We start from the raw sequence: 17,338 nt of genomic DNA, 5'->3' as shown, positions 1-17,338 counted from the left end.
CAACCCTATAATGTTGTCTAGCTAATCAGTGATAATGGTTTAAGTGCATAAATCATTTAATCAACGAACCCTAAATTCTAATAGAAGCAAACATTGTAACAATTTCATTAGAATGAGGGTCTCACTTTTGCTGCGTAATCTCACAATCATATTGATTGATATAAAAGCGTCGGAGGGGATGTGACGGAATCGGCGGCCCTTTCGACGATTGTTTTAATCTTGGCGGAGGAATTGAAATTGGCGAGGCTCTTCGAACTACTCCCTCCTCGGCATAGGCAAGTCTCTCCCTAGTCACTGGTGGTGAGTATGAATCTTCCGTTGTTATTTTTTTGTTTTGTTTTGTTAGATTGATTTATACAGTGGATTGTAAAATATTTCTACAAACGATTGAGTAGATGAAATATTTGGAACATTGTCCCTTATTTCTTATGTTCTGTGATCCAAATTCCATAGCCATAGTAGTAGTTGATCAATGATACTGTTTGAAAATATCACACATAACCCTTTTTGAGACAGCATCTCTCAGTTGGGAATTACATGAATAAGGTTTATCTGTTTTTGTGATTGACACATAATAGAAAAGAGCAGGTCTACCATACTCCAATTCAGCATTCTTGCTGGGCATAGACCTTGCCTCATTAATATGTTTGTTTCCCTAAGATAAAAATGTTGAATAAGTCACTGGTCTGAACTACTATGAGCTAGCCTATCTTTAGGAACTTTAGATAAAGAATTCTCATTTTCGAGCACTTATTATGTACTGGAGTTTGTGTCACACTTTCTTCTATTATTCTCTTGACTTAAACAGAATCTTCAACTTGCTATGGTCGTGTATATGATTTTCTTTTTTGTTTTCTGCAGACTAGGAAAGCTCAGAGTCAGAGACATGACCAGAGTTTGATCTTCGTATCTTTGGGCTTATCAATATCAGTTGGCTCTCAGAGTTCGTTCTCATGCTTTGCCCACAAGGGCTTAGTGGTGGATGTCGTGATCGTCCTCTGGGAGTTCCTGAACACAATCCAAAGGCAAGTAGAACTAAATTCTTTAGTAGAAATAGTAAAACGGTTCACATATATGGAGCCTCTATGTATTGACTACTGAGAATCACCTGTTTTTTGAATTGGTTTCAGGCCAGAAGCTCTTTTCATAAGTTTTGAAGCATGCTTCTTGCTCATACCAACATCAATTGAGCATGGTAGTCTTCTTTCCTTCTCAAATGACACTTGCTCATCTGATCCTGTTCCACCCTCATCCTCGCTACATGAAGCCCATTCACTACCCGATTCAGATGTCTCGAGATTATGTTTCTTACAAGTTTTTGCTCGTTCCACAACCCTATATGCAAACATTTGAAAAGGAACTTGGGAAACTTGAGTTAACTCTGTCGATTCCCATGAAAGCTTCTGCAATAGTTTAGTCTCGATCTCACAGTAATCCACAGGGGGAGCAATGGGCGGGTCTTGTTGGCTACTACTATGGCATTCTTGGTTCAAAGCTAGAAACCGTTTGATGTACCGGAGAATTCTGCTTATCGATGAGAAAGTGGGACGCTGATTCGGATCAGCATGCCAACATCGTTTCGTCAGGTTTGTTATCAATCTAGGTGAATGAAATGGAAAAAGCGGTCTCTCCCCTGCCCTAATGTTTCTACTCATCTTATCTCCTTGCAGGTGGCTATCTTCGAATGGCACTTTACCAGTCAAAAGCTCAAAGCAAACCATACCGAAGCTATATACATCAGATTTATCAGTATACTTGAAGCTTCCTACAGTTCCGCTCTGTTCTTGCTCCTCTAGAACTTCTGGGGAATACCATATGAATGGAAAATTCTCATTTTGACCCGTCAAAGAAGCACTTTTACCAGGGAACCCTTTGACAGAATTCAGCCCGAACCCAAAAATCTTCCCGTGCAGATACCCATCTCCAGATTGGTTAAGTTTTCTTGATTTGACAAGGATGTTTGATGGATTCAACTCTCCATGGTATATTTTCTTCGAGTGAAGATATTCCATACCCAAAGCTATCTGAAGCATCAGATCAACCGCTACGGGGAGGGAGAGAGTGTTCTTTTTCCTTGGACCACATACCTCTTTGATGTGCATACCTAGTGTTTTACTCATCAGTTCTGTAACCAAGAAACATTCTTTCTTCTCCTCATCTGTGAATCCGCAGAGGTAATATACAATGTTTGGGTGGGAGAGAGATAGCAGTGGAGTAATTTGAGGAAGCAAAGCATCGATATCCCCAAAGAAATGCCTAAGCGCAAAGCTCTCGCCTAACCATGTAATCTCCTTGTACTGACTTCCATTCCCTAATCTTTTCTTCACCTGGTAATCTTTCGCGCTAACCAGAAGAGAAGACGGAAATAGCTTGGGACACTCGTTTCCATCTCCCAGTTTCTTGAAAAGGAAATCAGCCATTTTTCGATCATGTTTGCTTGAACCGGGCTGCCTTTTCTCCTGAAGCTCCTTGATTAAAATCCAAAGGTCCTCTGTCCAAGCACTCTGGAACCGGTTGCAGAAATCCTCTGTCACCAAATACTCTCTCCCGAACTTCCAGGTAAACATCTGAGAGTCATTCCATTGCTTCATATACTTGTTAGAATGTACCAACTTCTTCTTATTCATTTCTTCTTCATCCCAGCCAGAAACCTCACCCGCTGTCTCGATAGCCTCGACAATGATCGGTAGACAAGAGAGTAAGTTATGTATGTGAAGCTCGTTGCAATCTCTATTGGAATGCAACAGGATAGCCTTAGCCCAAAACCCAAGTTTAGGCTCTAAAGACATTCTAACATAAGCCTCCCCTTCTCTTACCACCCATAGAAGCTCCCTAAAGGGCTGTTCTAGAATCTTCCATTTGGTGTTCTTCTCTTTGAAGCGTAGATTAGATCGCATGGATCGGGAAATCGAATCGTAGGCCGCGATGAAGAGGTCGAGTAGTAGAGCGCATTGACGCTGGTTGATTTGAATGTCGTCCTTGAACACCATTAACGCTCTTATGCTTCCTAACACCTCTCCTATCTCTCGGAATTGCTCCATTTCCCACCACCTTCAACTTTACCCAGAGCGTTTGGAATGTGAATTATGAATTATTATACTCATACAACGCCTCCTCTCGAGATTGTAGACTCAGATCGTCGTATTACAGGAAATGATTGAATTTTGTTTCTCAAGAAATTTTCTAGTTGAGATGGTACGGACAGATGCGGTATTTGTGGAAATTGTAATTTGCTTAAATTGGTTTCTAATAACAAACGCGCATTATAGAGCGGTCTCTTGTCCCAAGCACTATTATATCTGCCCCCTTCGTTTGTCTTTTTATTTGTTTATATTTTTGTTGTTTGTTCCACTCGTTACCGAACGACAAATGAATTCATCGTATGTTATGAAACAAATGCGGTTGCTGTTGTCCCGTTTTAAAGCTACTAACAGTGTTGGGTATAAGCTATATTCCTACCTACAATTATCATATTATCTCCCTTTATCCCAAAATAAGAATTAACCGTTTTAGTTACTTAAGTTATCAATTAACCAATTATATGTTTTTTTTTTGGCATCAAATTTAATTATAATCAGATCAGAAAAGTAAAGTTTATAGGATTTTTTCCCCTTGTACTATCTGTTGAGTTATAGAGACATAATTCGACGTTGACATTTTGAAAATTAGAAGACATACATGGAAGAATAATTTGGAACTTTTCCTTTAACGAAATTTGTTTTTGAATTTTAGATGTCAAATACATAACTCAACCCACTCATAATGATCATGCATGAGTGGATATATAAAAGTTGATGTATATTACACAATAATAAAAATGGTTTGCATAAGATATTTGACAAGTTAAATGTAAAAGGCCATAAATATTCCTGGTATAACTCTATGGTTTTGATTTGTTTTATGCATTTGAGAGGCACAGCCAAAAAAGACACCGTTGCATCAAGACCGCAGTTTGATCCTGCAATCCAATCAAATGGCTTTGTCAATAATTTCTTAAGTGAACGTACCATTAATTATGATTTATCTACTTTTTCTGTGTTGATTGATTTATATGCTTCATATATCTAGCAAAATTTATCTAAGTTGGGGAGAGTATTTGATTAAATAATCTGTACTTACCATCTCAGCAATTTGATGGTGCACTTGGCCATTTGCGAGTCAAGCGTCTGTAATCTAACGCCTCCACATCTGAGACTAACTCCCATAGTAACAATCTTGCGACTGCCCACAGCCAATCCAACCTTAGTCTTAGCCGTCACCTTCACCAACAGCTTCTTACTCTTCAGTTCTGTCCGTAGCCTCTTCGCCGTCGGATCATCCACCTGTCGTTTTCTCACCCTCGTCAGGACAATCACAGCCGTCCGATTCCCTGGCTTCTCAACGAAGCCTTTGACTCTCGTTGACCCTAGGTTAGTCTCAAAGTCTTTCTCGCCGAGGGTCACAGCCACGTCAGCATCTCCGTAGTAAAACCTTAGCTTTCCGTTAGGGTTTCTGAAATCGAGCACGGCTGTTGCATCCGCCGTCAAAGACGACCATCCGTCGTCGGACTTCCCGCTGGAAAAGTTGAAGTTGCTGGTTTTGAAAGAGGCGAGGCGGACCACGGGGAGTTTCGGGCTGTACCAAAGGAAGAAAACAGCGACGGCGACGAGGATGAGGAGGAGAATCACGGCGAGGAAGATACAAACGCAGCAGCATAAAACACGGCAGAAACTACAGCGCCGTTTCTTCTCATCAGGGTAGAGTGACGCCGGATGGATAGGAGGCCTCGGACGGCGACGTGGAAGCGGCGTTGTTGTTGTTCCAGGTGGTGGATTCTGTTGATCGCGGAACCCCGGTGGTTTCTGGAGTGCTGGTTTTAACGGTTTCTCCGCCGCCATCTCCTCATCGCCGGCGATGGTTGGCCGCTTTTGATCCATGTAATTAAGCCCCCTTAACTAATACACTATAGGTTGAAAAATTATATGCAAAAGTTTTCACTAAAATATAACTTGACTCTATGTACGAACCAGCTGAATTACAAGAATTATTAAGCAATATGCAAACCGCTCATGCCTTTTACATTCCTGATCGATATTTCTTGGGAGTGTGTTTGCAAGGACTATATGGACCGGTCGTTTGTTTAAGATAGTGATCACCATGTATAAAAGTATACAGCTCGTATATTTGACCTGTCGAATTATTATTTATATGCCTAAAGTAAAAACATAACTGTATAATATTTTGTACAGAGAGGCATGCAACAACATATGCTCTGATTTTTTTTTTTTTTTTTGTCGACTAACATATGCTCTGATTATGTGGGTATTATTTCCAACAAAAAAAAGTATGTTTTGTGTTTAAAGATTCCGATCGATAAATTGACAATCATCGTAAAGTTTTTTTTATTGGTTGAAACAGTATACTATATATATATATGGTTTATATTTATATTGAAAAAAAAACCCAAAAAAATGGTCTATATATATGCATGCAGATACTTGAAGGGGGATCTAAAAAAATGGACATTCGATTCGTGTATTTCAAAGAGGAAACTATATATCAATAATCAGGTAAAATACATTTTTTCTTTGGTTAGTTGGATTAAATGAATTTGAACAATAGATAGTATATACATGATACATGTATTGTCCTATGCATATCGTATATACAAAATGATTGATGTTCTCGTGAGTGAATATATTTTGTGTGTGTATTTCATCGCGGTCACGTCTATACGTGAGGGAGGCACGTCGACAATCTCACTTGGCCACATGTCAGACTTTCAAGCTGTACCAAATCCGTATGAGCTTTGTTTGGGCCGTGAGCGCTTATGGGCCTTTTATATAAACGGGCCTTATAGTGTTATTTGATAACAAACTAATACGGTAACGAAAAAATATTTAGTATGAAACAGAACGCGGGAATTGGTTTTAATATGCCACAATGAAACAGAGGGGAATATGAGTTGGAGCGACGACAGCCATTTTTGGCAATCAACCCATTTGTTTCCCCGTCCCCAGCAGAAGAAGAGACAAAGAACACAAATCATCTTCTCAAAAATTCTCATTCCCTTCACAATCCTAAAGCACTCTTCTTCTTCTTCTTCTCCTCCTCCTCTCTCCTTGACCCAGCTCTTGAAACACAGGTATAACACAATCTCTTGGTTATTGATTTTCCTAGGGGAATATCTGGATGGTTTATGTGAATTAGACCTTCATCATTTGTCTTGGTATGATCAAACAATCTCTATTTGTCTGGATTTACGTATCTCTAGGGTTTTGAGCCAATCCAATTTAGGGTTTCTATGTCATCCCTCTGTTTCGTTTCGTGGATATCTAACGGAATCCGATCTAGGGTCTGAAAATCTCTGCTGATTTTTATGTCAATTTCTTATTGACATTTTTGGGATTCTGTCTTAAGGGGAGGGGGGCATATACCTACCGTACAGAGAGAGAGATGTGGGCTTAAGAGATCTGGAGGAGGAGGAGTTGAAAGAGAGAGAGAGTGCTTTGTTATACGGAAATGTTTGCAAGGGAGATAACATCGAAGGACGTCAAAGCCACTGAGAAGAACAGGATTCGATACTCTTCCAAGCACATCAAGCATCTTCCTCCTGGCACCATTACCGATTTTCAATGGAAAGATTATTCCCCCTTGGGTTTCAGGTTCTCTTTTCTTTTCTTTTTCTCTCATTGTCTGACGCATTTGTAATGCTGTTTTCTCATTTGTTTTTTTTCCTTACAGACTTATACAAGAGCTTGAGGATATTAACCATGATGAATACATGAAGTCTATCTGTAACGATGAGACTTTAAGGAAGCTTTCCTCTGGCAAAGTTGGTAACATGTTTCTTCTCTCCAAAGATGATCGTTTCATCATCAAGATTCTCCGTAAATCCGAAATTAAGGTACTTCACTTATGCCTACTTTATACATATGTTAATCTTGTCATTTATTTATGCGGCTGGTGATGATCTCATTTATCGTGTTTCATGCCTGGATCCATTCTTTTTTCCTTTATGTAGGTGATACTAGAGATGTTGCCTGGTTACTTCCGTCATGTTCATAAATACAGGTCGACCTTGTTGTCCAAGAATTATGGAGCTCACTCTGTCAAGCCTGTTGGAGGTGATAAGGTATATTCATTACTTTACCGGATTGCCCTGTACTGGAAACTTAATCTATGTTTGGCTTACATAAAACTTGTTCTGTTTTTTTTTTTATAATTGTGAGCAGACATATTTTGTCGTCATGTCAAACATACTGCAGTCGGATGTTTTTATGAACAAGGTCTACGATCTAAAGGGCTCATCACAAGGCCGGACTAACAAGAAGATCAAAGTTAGAGATAAAACCATACTCAAGGATATAGACCTTGATTTTTGTTTCTACGTTGATTCCTTGGCTAGGCACCGCCTCATTAAGTGAGTTTTTCTCTGTCCCTCTCTTGTTGGTTCTTGTCTCAGAGAATGATTTAGATACTCAGCTGATTTTCCCACCCCGCAGGCAAACAAAGCTTGATTGTGAACTTTTGGAAGATGAAGGCATAATGGATTATAGCTTAATGCTTGGTTTACAAGTGAAAGGCACGTGTCAAGGTGAGTTATAACAATCTCATGTCTCCATTCTTATTAGCGGTAGCTTATAAATCAAATCCCTCATTAAGCATCACCCTACAGGTTCAGTTGATGGATTAAGCCCGGTATACGACAGCTTCACATCACGAGGTAAATCTCTACCTGGCTTTCTTCTCCTGTTCACTGTAATTCACCAAGAAAGAATATCTGAAATGGGACTTACACTTCCCGGTCAATCTTGCAGGCTCTGTTGACAGCAATAACTCCAAGTTTATGAAGACAGCTTCAAACTCTCCAGATAGATCGTCTACAATGTATTCATGCACTCCGAGCAGAGGTGATTTTAAATAGTTCCTTAGAATGATCTTCGGTGTTAATACTGAGAACAACCCCGTCGTGCTATTATAACATTAGAAATTCTTATTTTCGTTCTTGCAGACTCAATTGATAGTGAGAACTCAGTAACTATACAATCAGTAGCAAGTATAAGCCCAAGTCCAGCTCCAACCAACGCTTCAGAATCTTCACAAGGAAGCATTGTTTCCAAAACGAGTTTAACCAACGTTTTCCAAAACAGGTAACCAATTTTGAGAATTCTTTTACTTGTGTTCAAATCCAAACTGCCAAAAAAGCAGAACTAAGGGTTACGGAAAATGGGATCTCTTGCAGCTCAAGCACAAACTTCGGGATGAAGATACCGGGGCGAGCACGAAGGGTTGAGAGAGGTGAATCAGGGAGTGTGGTGGGGAAGAACAGCAGAGGAGGAGGAGAGGAATGGTACGATGTGATATTGTATCTGGGGATTATAGACATTTTCCAAGACTATGGAGTGAGAAAACGTATAGAACATTGTTACAAGTCAATTCAACACAGCTCTAAGACAATCTCAGCCGTGCATCCCAAGATTTACTCTTCTCGTTTCCAAGACTTTGTCTCTCAGATCTTCTTACCAGACGAACATCCTTCTCACTGATACTCTATTTATCTTCCATATATGTCTTAACATTTCTACATTTATTTCCTCACTATCTTATATAGCTTAGCCAAAGTTTGTTTTTTTTTTTTTTTAATAACTTTGGCCTACGTCGAAGACTCAAAATTTCAATTATTAATTTATTTTAAATAAACATTATTTTGTAAAGTAAAAAAAAAAAATAGTTAAAAACATTTTTGTAAAATCAGAAACGTTAAGTTAAAAACATTATTTGACAAGTGTTTAAATCAAATAAAATTCCAAAAAGTTTACTAGAGTGAAATTATACCCCAACATTTGGGCCAGCTAGCTAATTAGGCCCAACATTTTAGTAAACCTTTTAGGTTTTGGATATAAGTATATATATGGAAAGAGGAGTAAGAGTGATGGTTTCCTTCATTTAGTGTCCACCGACATTTGCGCCGCCGAACCCACGTGAGTTGTCTTTTTGTTGTGTGTCAGTGTGTGTGGTTTGAGTAATCTCGGTGCGTTTTTCTTTGGTTCTCCTCCATTTTTAAGGTCTATTTAATCATCTCTGGCATGCTTCTAGTCAAGTGCTTGTTTCTTTTCTTTTTTGCTTTTTATTTATTTATTATTATCTCTGAAATTTATTTTTCTGGGTTTTCTTGCTCATTAACGTTTTCAACATGTAGCCTGTACGACCAATAGCCCTAGATCTGCCCTTCGACTTCATAAGCGAGCAAAATAGGAAAAAAAAACTTTACTCTTTCTCGATTTTTTCGCAATGAAAAGTTTAATCTTCTTTAAATTTGTTGTCTTTGCACCCGACGGTTTATTTGGGAACTAAAGTTTTGACTTTTCTGCTAAAATTTGATATTTTTATTTGGAAAACTGTGGTTGTATGCTGGATTTTCTTTAGTGTTCTTCGATCGTAGCTTTATTGTATATGCATCATATTCATTTGGACTTAGATGCATGGTTTCTTTTAGGGTTTTTTTTTTTTTTTTTTTGATAAAAAAATTTGGAATACTAGTCTATATATTGATCTCATTTGTGTCATTCATTCACTAAACGCCTTACATCTTATGTATAAGGTCAAGAATGGGTAATTTCTGTTGCGTCGTACGTGTTAAGGAATCGACAGTAGCATTAAAAGAGATATGTGGGAAGTTCGATATGAAGCTCGACTCCGGATGTCACTGCGTCCCGTGGTGTTTTGGTCATCTCGTTGCTGGCCACATGTCATAGAAGATCCAGCAACTCGATATCCGTTGTGATACCAAAACTCAGGTCATAAATTTCATTGCTATTTTTAGATATAATATGAGTGTACGTAGTGTACTGGTTTATCTGCTGGGTTCAATCTTGCGTATATTTGGATTAGTAATTAACTTGATCTTGTTTAGATTCTAAATATTTAAGCTTTTTTGTTTTGTTTTGTTGTTAATCAATCTTTGTTGTTCATATTAATTCCGCTTTAGTTGATGGGTATTATTAATTGGTTCTGCTTTAATACAACTGATCACGTGCCCTTGTATAATGAATCAATTGATGGTATACTATATATAGTGTTATTATAAGTAGATCCTTTCGTTTTCTCATACTCAAAAGCATCTCGTTTTATTATGAAAATAGGATAATGTTTCTGTTCGGGTTGTGGCATCCATGTACTACCGTGTTGCCGGTACCCAGACAGCAGCATATGATGCCTTTTATCGTTTCACTGATCCTGTTGCTCAAATTCAGGCTGCTTCGTTCAACCGTAAGTTCATCAAAACCTATATATATATATATATATATATATATACATTTACTGATTTATAAACAATAACAATTATATATATAATCAAGGGTATATGAATTTGTAGAAGTTAAAACAAGCCTTTTTGAGCATACTCTCGATGAGCTTCTTAACACAAAAGAAAGCATTGCAAATGCTATAACCGATAAGCTCAAAGCGGTAAATGCAATTAATTTATTTCTTTGTTAATTTGTTTGGTTTTAATTTCACTATCTTTAAAACAACAACAACTACTGTTTTCAGGAGCTTTTGCCATACGGTTACGAGATCGTCAAAACATTTCTCGTCGACATCGTTCAGACTTCAAGTCCCTAGCCACTTTTGAAGTAGAACTTTATTATTCGGGTATGAACTCTAACTTCTTGTTTTCATTGCGTTTTGGTAGGATTTTGAAACTTCTAAATTAACTGTTTGCTTAATAATGGATATGTTTATATATAATATTAAGTACTTGATATAACAAATACTATAATTTGTATATAGTTTTGCAATATATTTGTTGTAGAAATATATTTTTTGGTAAAGGATAATATGTAGAGATATTATAATTTTGTCTTATTGTTAAACATAAGAATATAGGGTTCGAGTTCCTTTTATCTCAAGTTTAAGTGGGATTTTAAAACTTCTTTTGTATTTTGTATTCAAAATAAGAAACCATGTCCTATTTGAATTAGATATATTTTTTACTTCCTATATAATGGAAGCACTTTTCGATTTTTATGTCTCACAATCTGTGATCTCTCTTCTCTTGTACAAGCGTTTTTTCTTCTCCTAACACTGCAATGGCTTATCTACTCACTAATTCTCACACTGTCTCTCGTCCTCCCACCGGCACTCGTCCTCCCGTTGGCACTCGTCCTCCCACCGGCACTCGTCCTCCCGTTGGCACTCGTCCTCCCACCGGCACTCGTGCTCCCACCGGCACTCGCCCTCCCATCGGCACTCGTCCTCCTACCGGCACTCGCCCTCCCATTGGCACTAGTCCTCCCATTGGCACTTGTCCTCCCATTGGCACTCGTCCTCCCATTGGCTCTGTCCCTTCCTCCGGCGGCTTGCTCCCATCTCCGCCCACTGTTCTCCCGCCGCCGTTTTGTTCATGTTTTAGTTGGAAAATAAATCGAAAATAATGAAAGTATACTATTAAATTTTCCTATTTTTTGGTTCCAGTTAGTTGAATCATACCGTTTACATTTTACCAACGCTATTTTTAAAAAAAATATTTCTTTGAAAATTTTCTTGAAAATTTGTGATTTCTGATTTATATTGGCTAGCGTATATATGAGACAAATTTGTGTAGGCTTTTATTTATTTTATCTCTACAATTGATTTATAAACACAAGGATCTGATTGTAAAGAGGTGAAAGAGAAGCTCGCATCAGGCGCGAAAGTTTGAAAGGCTAGTAACCATTAGTATTTTGTGGTAAGTTGTTACCGGAACAAGAAATGGCCATTGACAAAGAAAGAATCTTAGCATATTTATTATAATTAGTAAAACAAGGCATAGTAATAGTTTAACAGGGTGGACATGGATCACAATTTTTAATATTAACATTATATTCACATGATTTGGGGAATCATGTAACCTAAAATCATTTAAAAGAAAAAGAAAAATTCTTAGAAGTAATGTATGGAGATGACCTCGACGTGCCAAAACAAAGACAGGTTAACTTTAGAAAAATAACTCATTAGAAGCCCATTTTTACCCGAGTCCATGTTTGAGCACAAAAATATAGTTAAATAAAAATAAGTAAATAAAAAGCAAAGTATATACTACGGCACAGATCTTTCTTTTTTTTTGGGGTTAAAGATACGGCACACAGATTTTTTTTTTTTTTTTTGGGCAAACTGATTTATGATAAATAAGATAGAGACTTTTACATTCCAAAGGGGGGGGGGGGGGGGAGAGTTAACTGCAGCAAGGGCAGCTTTAGCTACGGAATCAGCAATAACATTGTCCAACCGAGGGACAAAGTTGAAAGTGATCGACACAAAGGATTCACTTAACAACGTGATATCCTGAAGAATAGCAATGAGCTCTTTAGAGCCTGATTTGCGATTGATTGCAGAGATGAGGTTTTTGGAGTCTGAGCAAATCTCAAGGTGTCCTGAATTTTTCAACTCCGGTAGGGTCCTTAGAGACGATGTAGAGAGGCCAGATGAGATATATGTAAGGCTCCGTCTAGGGGCGAAGTGGATATTGTTGCGTCTCATGTACCAAATCGATGCAAAGACCAAAAACGATGATGAAAAAATTCATGTAAAAGTCGTAATATATGATCCTGTTTCCATCATCATGCACCAAACATATTACACATACGGTTAGAAAATTAATGAAATCCAAAACTGAGATGAAAAGGTAATTGAAAAAACCATTAATTGTAATAGATTGTATTTTTGAGCTCACAACCACTAAGAACACCGAGACTCAATGGTGATATATAGAACTGGCCATGGCTTTTCTTATTGCGAGGACCCTCAGCTCAAACAACAACAACGATATAACATTGCTCATGCATGTACTGTACATATCTAAACAACAACGTTATGTTTTGTTTTTATAATTTATATTTCAAATATCTAAACCAAGAGTGTTATTCTTCTTTCAACTTCATAACCAAACCTTGTTGTTTTCTTATTCTCAAATCAAATCCTTTTGTTCTTTTCTTGTTCTCAACTCAAATCAAACCTCTTCTCATTTTCTTGTTCTAAAAATCAAATTCAAGCTCTTGTTCTCAAATCAAATCAAATTGTTACTTTTTTGTTCTAAAAATCAAGTTCAAGTTTTTGTTCTAAAAATCAAGTTCAAACCAAAATTCCAATTAAGAAAATGGCTTCATTTTCCAATAATAATCTCTAAAAAGCGTTAAACAAAGAATTTGATAATATTTTCCATCAAAAACAATTTGGTCAAACATATATGACCAAAATTTTCAAGAAATCAACACTAAAATTATTATGCTTTATGTTATTTATGTTATGAATTGTATCTTATGTCTGTTTTAAAATTTTTAACTTGCAATAATTATTGTATTATATAAAATTAAAATTTTCAATAATTTTAAATTTTAATTAAATTTCATTTCAATTTTTTTTGTCCACTAAGAACCACAATTAAAAACCTACCAATATACATACAAAAATACAAAAAAAAAAAAAATCTCCTAACTCTTAACTTTTAAATTTTAATGCTAAACTATACGAAAACCTAACATACTACCAATAAACATGCTCTAAACTCGAACTAACATATCATTCAATAAACATGCTCTAAACTCGAACTAACATATCATTTGGCTTTCATGTCAAATTAACCTGATTAAATCAAGGTATTCCTTGCGTTTGGTTTGGTTTTTTATGCAACTTAAAAGATTTGAATGGAAACAAAAAGAACCATATATAACTGAAATCATAAAACATTGATTTAATTATTATATCACATGATATGACAAAAATTAACATTTATTGATTATATATATAGGCAAGACCCATTCGTTACATGCAGTATCATCGTCACCATATATAATAACGATGATGGCTTTTAGAGGTCATCAAGTAGAGCTAGATCAAAAAGATCAGAAGAAATCTTTGAAAGTAGGAAGCTTGATTTCACCCTTGCTGGAAATAGGGAGGGTAAACTCGCCCACGACAGGGAGGTCAATGGTGAGACCTATTTGAAGCTCGTAGTCAATGTCCCAGTCCACACCAACGTCTCGAGCCAGGTTGAAGAGTATACTATACGGCACCACCACCGGAATATCAAGAGCTGTCATGTCCTTAGCTTTCAAAGAACCCGGGTCTGGTATCTTCCCCTTTCCTATCTCCCTGTATCATATTTTTTATCATTGCATTTGCATATATGTAGTTACATTATATGGAATTGATTAATGATTCTAATTAAGATGCCCAAGATTTTTGTTTATTTTCAAAATATGTACACTAGTTCTAATAATATGTAACCAACAAGCAAAGAAACCCGCATGACTGGCATATGTAAACCGAACCAAAATTTATTTACAATCTAACCGGGTTTTTGTTTTCACAACTCAACAAAAAAAAAAATCAAAAAAATCAAACCGAACCATCTAAACGGAACCAAACGAAAACAGAGCATAACAGAAGAACCAAACCAAGTAACCATCTTATTATATAAACCTTGGTTTTCAAAGTCAGCCATTAACAAGATCGTGACACGTGTCAATTATAAACGATAAGATGTTGTCACGTGACATAACTAATTTTGTTAATATTTGGATTAAATAGAAATATTATTAACCCTATCGAAAAAGGAAATATATAAAATATATATTATAAAGAATTATATATTAAAAATTATTAGTAAAATTAAACAAATAACCTAATTTCAGTTATGTCAATTTGGTTTATTAATAAGATAGGGATTTAAAATTTATAATTAACAAGAATATATGGCGGTTTTGTTTACAGAAGAGTATTAAGGTTTAAATTTTAATTTTACAATTAAATCAGGTTATTTGTTGGTTTGGGTATATAAATGATAAATAAGAATTATGGTTTATCTTTATAAATTAAAATTATGGTTTAAGTTTAACAATTAAACGAGATTATATATCGAAACTTAGTTTTTAAATTTACTAACCCACGTGATCATGATAAGTGTCAAGTAAAAACATAAGATGTCGCAACATGTTATATCTAATTTTTTTAATATTAAGATACAAATGGAATTTTTAAACAAGATTAAAAGACAATTATAAAAAATTAAAGAGAATTTTTGAGAAATACCCCTTTTGACGTACCTCTTTTCAAAAATACCTCATTTATCTATTCATTTTCAAAAATATCCATATTTAAATATGAAAAATTATAATTTTTTATATGTTTTATTAGGTACTTCTATATAATAACTACTACTTGAAAATTTGATACAAATGTTTTAAAAGGTAAAAGGTTTTAAATCGTTTTTACAAGTTTTATAAGGTTTTTAAGTGGTTCTTAAAAGGGTTTAATTATAATGTTTTTAAAAGGTATTTATAAGTTATTTTACGCTATTTATGAAAGATATATAAAAATTTAAACATATATAAAGGTAATTTGTGTGTATATTTATAAGTTTTCACACATATTTGTATAAATTTCAATATTTAAAGTCGTTTTTTTATAAAGTTTGAAATAACGGTATTTTTTAAAAGTGGTATGGTAAAGGGTATTTTTGATAATTAAAAAGTAAAAAATTGATATTTATATAAAAAGTATATGTAAGCTTAGATATTTAGACACAAATTATCTTTCTATGTGTGTAAATTTAAATACCATGTAAATACCTTTTAAAAACGTTTTAAAAATTATTTAAAAAACATATCAAAACTTTTTAAACCTTATAAAAACCTTATAAAAGTATTATAAATACCGTTTAAAACCTTTTTAAAACTTTATAAATATTTTCATTGAGTCTCTTAATAGTAATGATTATCTAGATGTACCTTATAAAATATATAAAAGTTTAAAATTTTTCATATTTGAAAAGGGATATTTTTTTAAATGGATAGAAAATTGGTGTATTTTTTAAAACGGGTACACCAAAAAGGGTATTGCTTAAAAATTCTCTTTCAACTATTAAACTAATTTTTGGTTTTGTCAGTTGTAGGGTTTACAGTTATGAGGGTTATATGTTGAGTTTGTAAATCTGCATTATAGTTTAGATTTTATAATTAAACGAGATTATTTATCGGTTTGGGTTTATTAAAGAGGAGTGAGATTTAAGTTTTACAATTAAACAAGGGTAACTAAATACATAATTTTATTCATTATTTTTATTTTATAATATGTTATATTTGTTTAATTTTTAATTTATGTTTGAATGTATTATGCCATTGAGCAATTTCATTGTCTAAAACATAAGGGTGAATAAAAGATTTTCGAAAATAATATTTTTCGGTTAAATTAAAGATAACAAAGTTCAATATAAATCGTAATATAGTAATTTTAAAATATTTTTAAAGAAAATATGTAGTTTTTTATAATTCGTATTTAAAAGATTTTTTAATGTTTTCCTCAACGATGCTATAATTTATTTTAGAACCATTATGTTTATTTATGTTGTTTATATGAATTTATTTACAAATGACTATATTTGTATTTAACATCATATTTTATATTGATGTTAATTTGAAAGAACTTTACCATCATATTAAATAATAATTAATTAATTTTTCATTTTTTGAAAAATTTAAAGTTAAGAAATAAAGTTTTAACAAAATGGTATAATCATGTTTTAGAGGATAATTGCTAAATTAAGATTTTTAAAAATATTTTAGAAATATTATGAGTAATGGTGAATATCTCCCAAATAGCTCCCAAATGTTTTGGTGATTGTCAATTTGACATTATTAGATTTTTATAATTAACGTTTAATAACGAATATTAAGAGATATCTATATATCTATATATATATATATATCCACGTTTATTTGATACTTCAAAACAAATAAAATATCTTTCCAAATGAAATTAATTTCTTTTATTTTTCAAAAAAAAAATTAAAAATTATTTTTTTATAAGTTATAATAAATTTTAATTTTAATTTAATTTTAAATAAAGATAACCCGTCCATCGACGGGTAGTAAACTAGTATATATATATGATTATTGATAAAGATCTTTTATTGATAATTTGTAATGGATGATGGATGGAAAAAAAGAAGGAATCAAACGACGGAGCTAGAAAGCGTGTTTTACCTGCCGGCGCTGTGGAAAGTGAAACTGATCTCACAGATCGGAATGGAATGACTGTAAGGATTAGTGACGGAAACTTTGGCCAAGTACTCGACGGAGTCACGGTTCACGTCTTTAAGATCAACGTCAGTAACGGAACCCTCCGGTTTAGGGATCGTGGTGAGTTTATCCGCCACGAAGTCCTTGGCTTTATCTAGCAAGCTCGCCATAACGTTTCTTCTTCTTTTGATTTTTGTGTATATATGTGATGATATGTGAAGTTTTGTCTTGGATTATATATAAACGGATGGGATTACGATGTTTTTGTGAAGTCGGTACATGTGAGTGGATTACATTTT

The 17,338-nt window shown here is 34.6% G+C and overlaps 4 protein-coding genes and 1 long non-coding RNA gene across 5 annotated transcripts; 2 read left to right on the top strand and 3 right to left on the bottom strand.

Annotated features, from left to right (window-relative positions):
* Nucleotides 1-629: 629 nt before the first annotated feature.
* LOC17896801 (CBL-interacting serine/threonine-protein kinase 20) lies at nt 630-3,281 on the bottom strand. Its single transcript, XM_006303478.2, has 2 exons — nt 1,109-3,281; nt 630-1,008 (listed from the first exon to the last, which is right to left on the bottom strand). The coding sequence occupies exons 1-2, from the start codon at nt 3,039-3,041 to the stop codon at nt 863-865; spliced, it is 2,079 nt and encodes a 692-aa protein (XP_006303540.2). The 5' UTR covers nt 3,042-3,281; the 3' UTR covers nt 630-862.
* A 450-nt stretch (nt 3,282-3,731) lies between these two features.
* On the bottom strand, nt 3,732-5,075 carry LOC17897429. Its single transcript, XM_006305466.2, has 2 exons — nt 4,120-5,075; nt 3,732-3,958 (listed from the first exon to the last, which is right to left on the bottom strand). Exons 1-2 carry the CDS (start codon nt 4,914-4,916, stop codon nt 3,940-3,942), a joined length of 816 nt encoding a protein of 271 aa, XP_006305528.1. The 5' UTR covers nt 4,917-5,075; the 3' UTR covers nt 3,732-3,939.
* Nucleotides 5,076-5,956: 881 nt separating this feature from the next.
* LOC17898242 (phosphatidylinositol 4-phosphate 5-kinase 10) lies at nt 5,957-8,640 on the top strand. Its single transcript, XM_006307536.2, has 10 exons — nt 5,957-6,124; nt 6,400-6,644; nt 6,724-6,886; nt 7,004-7,114; nt 7,215-7,402; nt 7,485-7,576; nt 7,658-7,705; nt 7,800-7,892; nt 7,994-8,132; nt 8,225-8,640. The coding sequence occupies exons 2-10, from the start codon at nt 6,502-6,504 to the stop codon at nt 8,526-8,528; spliced, it is 1,281 nt and encodes a 426-aa protein (XP_006307598.1). The 5' UTR covers nt 5,957-6,124; nt 6,400-6,501; the 3' UTR covers nt 8,529-8,640.
* Nucleotides 8,641-9,129: 489 nt separating this feature from the next.
* LOC111828627 lies at nt 9,130-11,485 on the top strand. Its single transcript, XR_002832435.1, has 5 exons — nt 9,130-9,779; nt 10,125-10,251; nt 10,358-10,449; nt 10,534-10,635; nt 11,048-11,485. It is a non-coding gene; the product is annotated as an uncharacterized LOC111828627 (long non-coding RNA).
* A 2,202-nt stretch (nt 11,486-13,687) lies between these two features.
* LOC17900442 (probable desiccation-related protein LEA14) lies at nt 13,688-17,300 on the bottom strand. Its single transcript, XM_006305687.2, has 2 exons — nt 17,004-17,300; nt 13,688-14,112 (listed from the first exon to the last, which is right to left on the bottom strand). Exons 1-2 carry the CDS (start codon nt 17,207-17,209, stop codon nt 13,863-13,865), a joined length of 456 nt encoding a protein of 151 aa, XP_006305749.1. The 5' UTR covers nt 17,210-17,300; the 3' UTR covers nt 13,688-13,862.
* Nucleotides 17,301-17,338: the final 38 nt, after the last annotated feature.

This window comes from Capsella rubella, unplaced genomic scaffold (genome assembly GCF_000375325.1).
Source record: "Capsella rubella cultivar Monte Gargano unplaced genomic scaffold, Caprub1_0 scaffold_1, whole genome shotgun sequence".
NCBI classification, from domain to species: Eukaryota; Viridiplantae; Streptophyta; class Magnoliopsida; order Brassicales; family Brassicaceae; genus Capsella; species Capsella rubella.
Note: the sequence above shows the minus strand (reverse complement) of the source record. Positions and strands in the feature narration are given on the sequence as shown.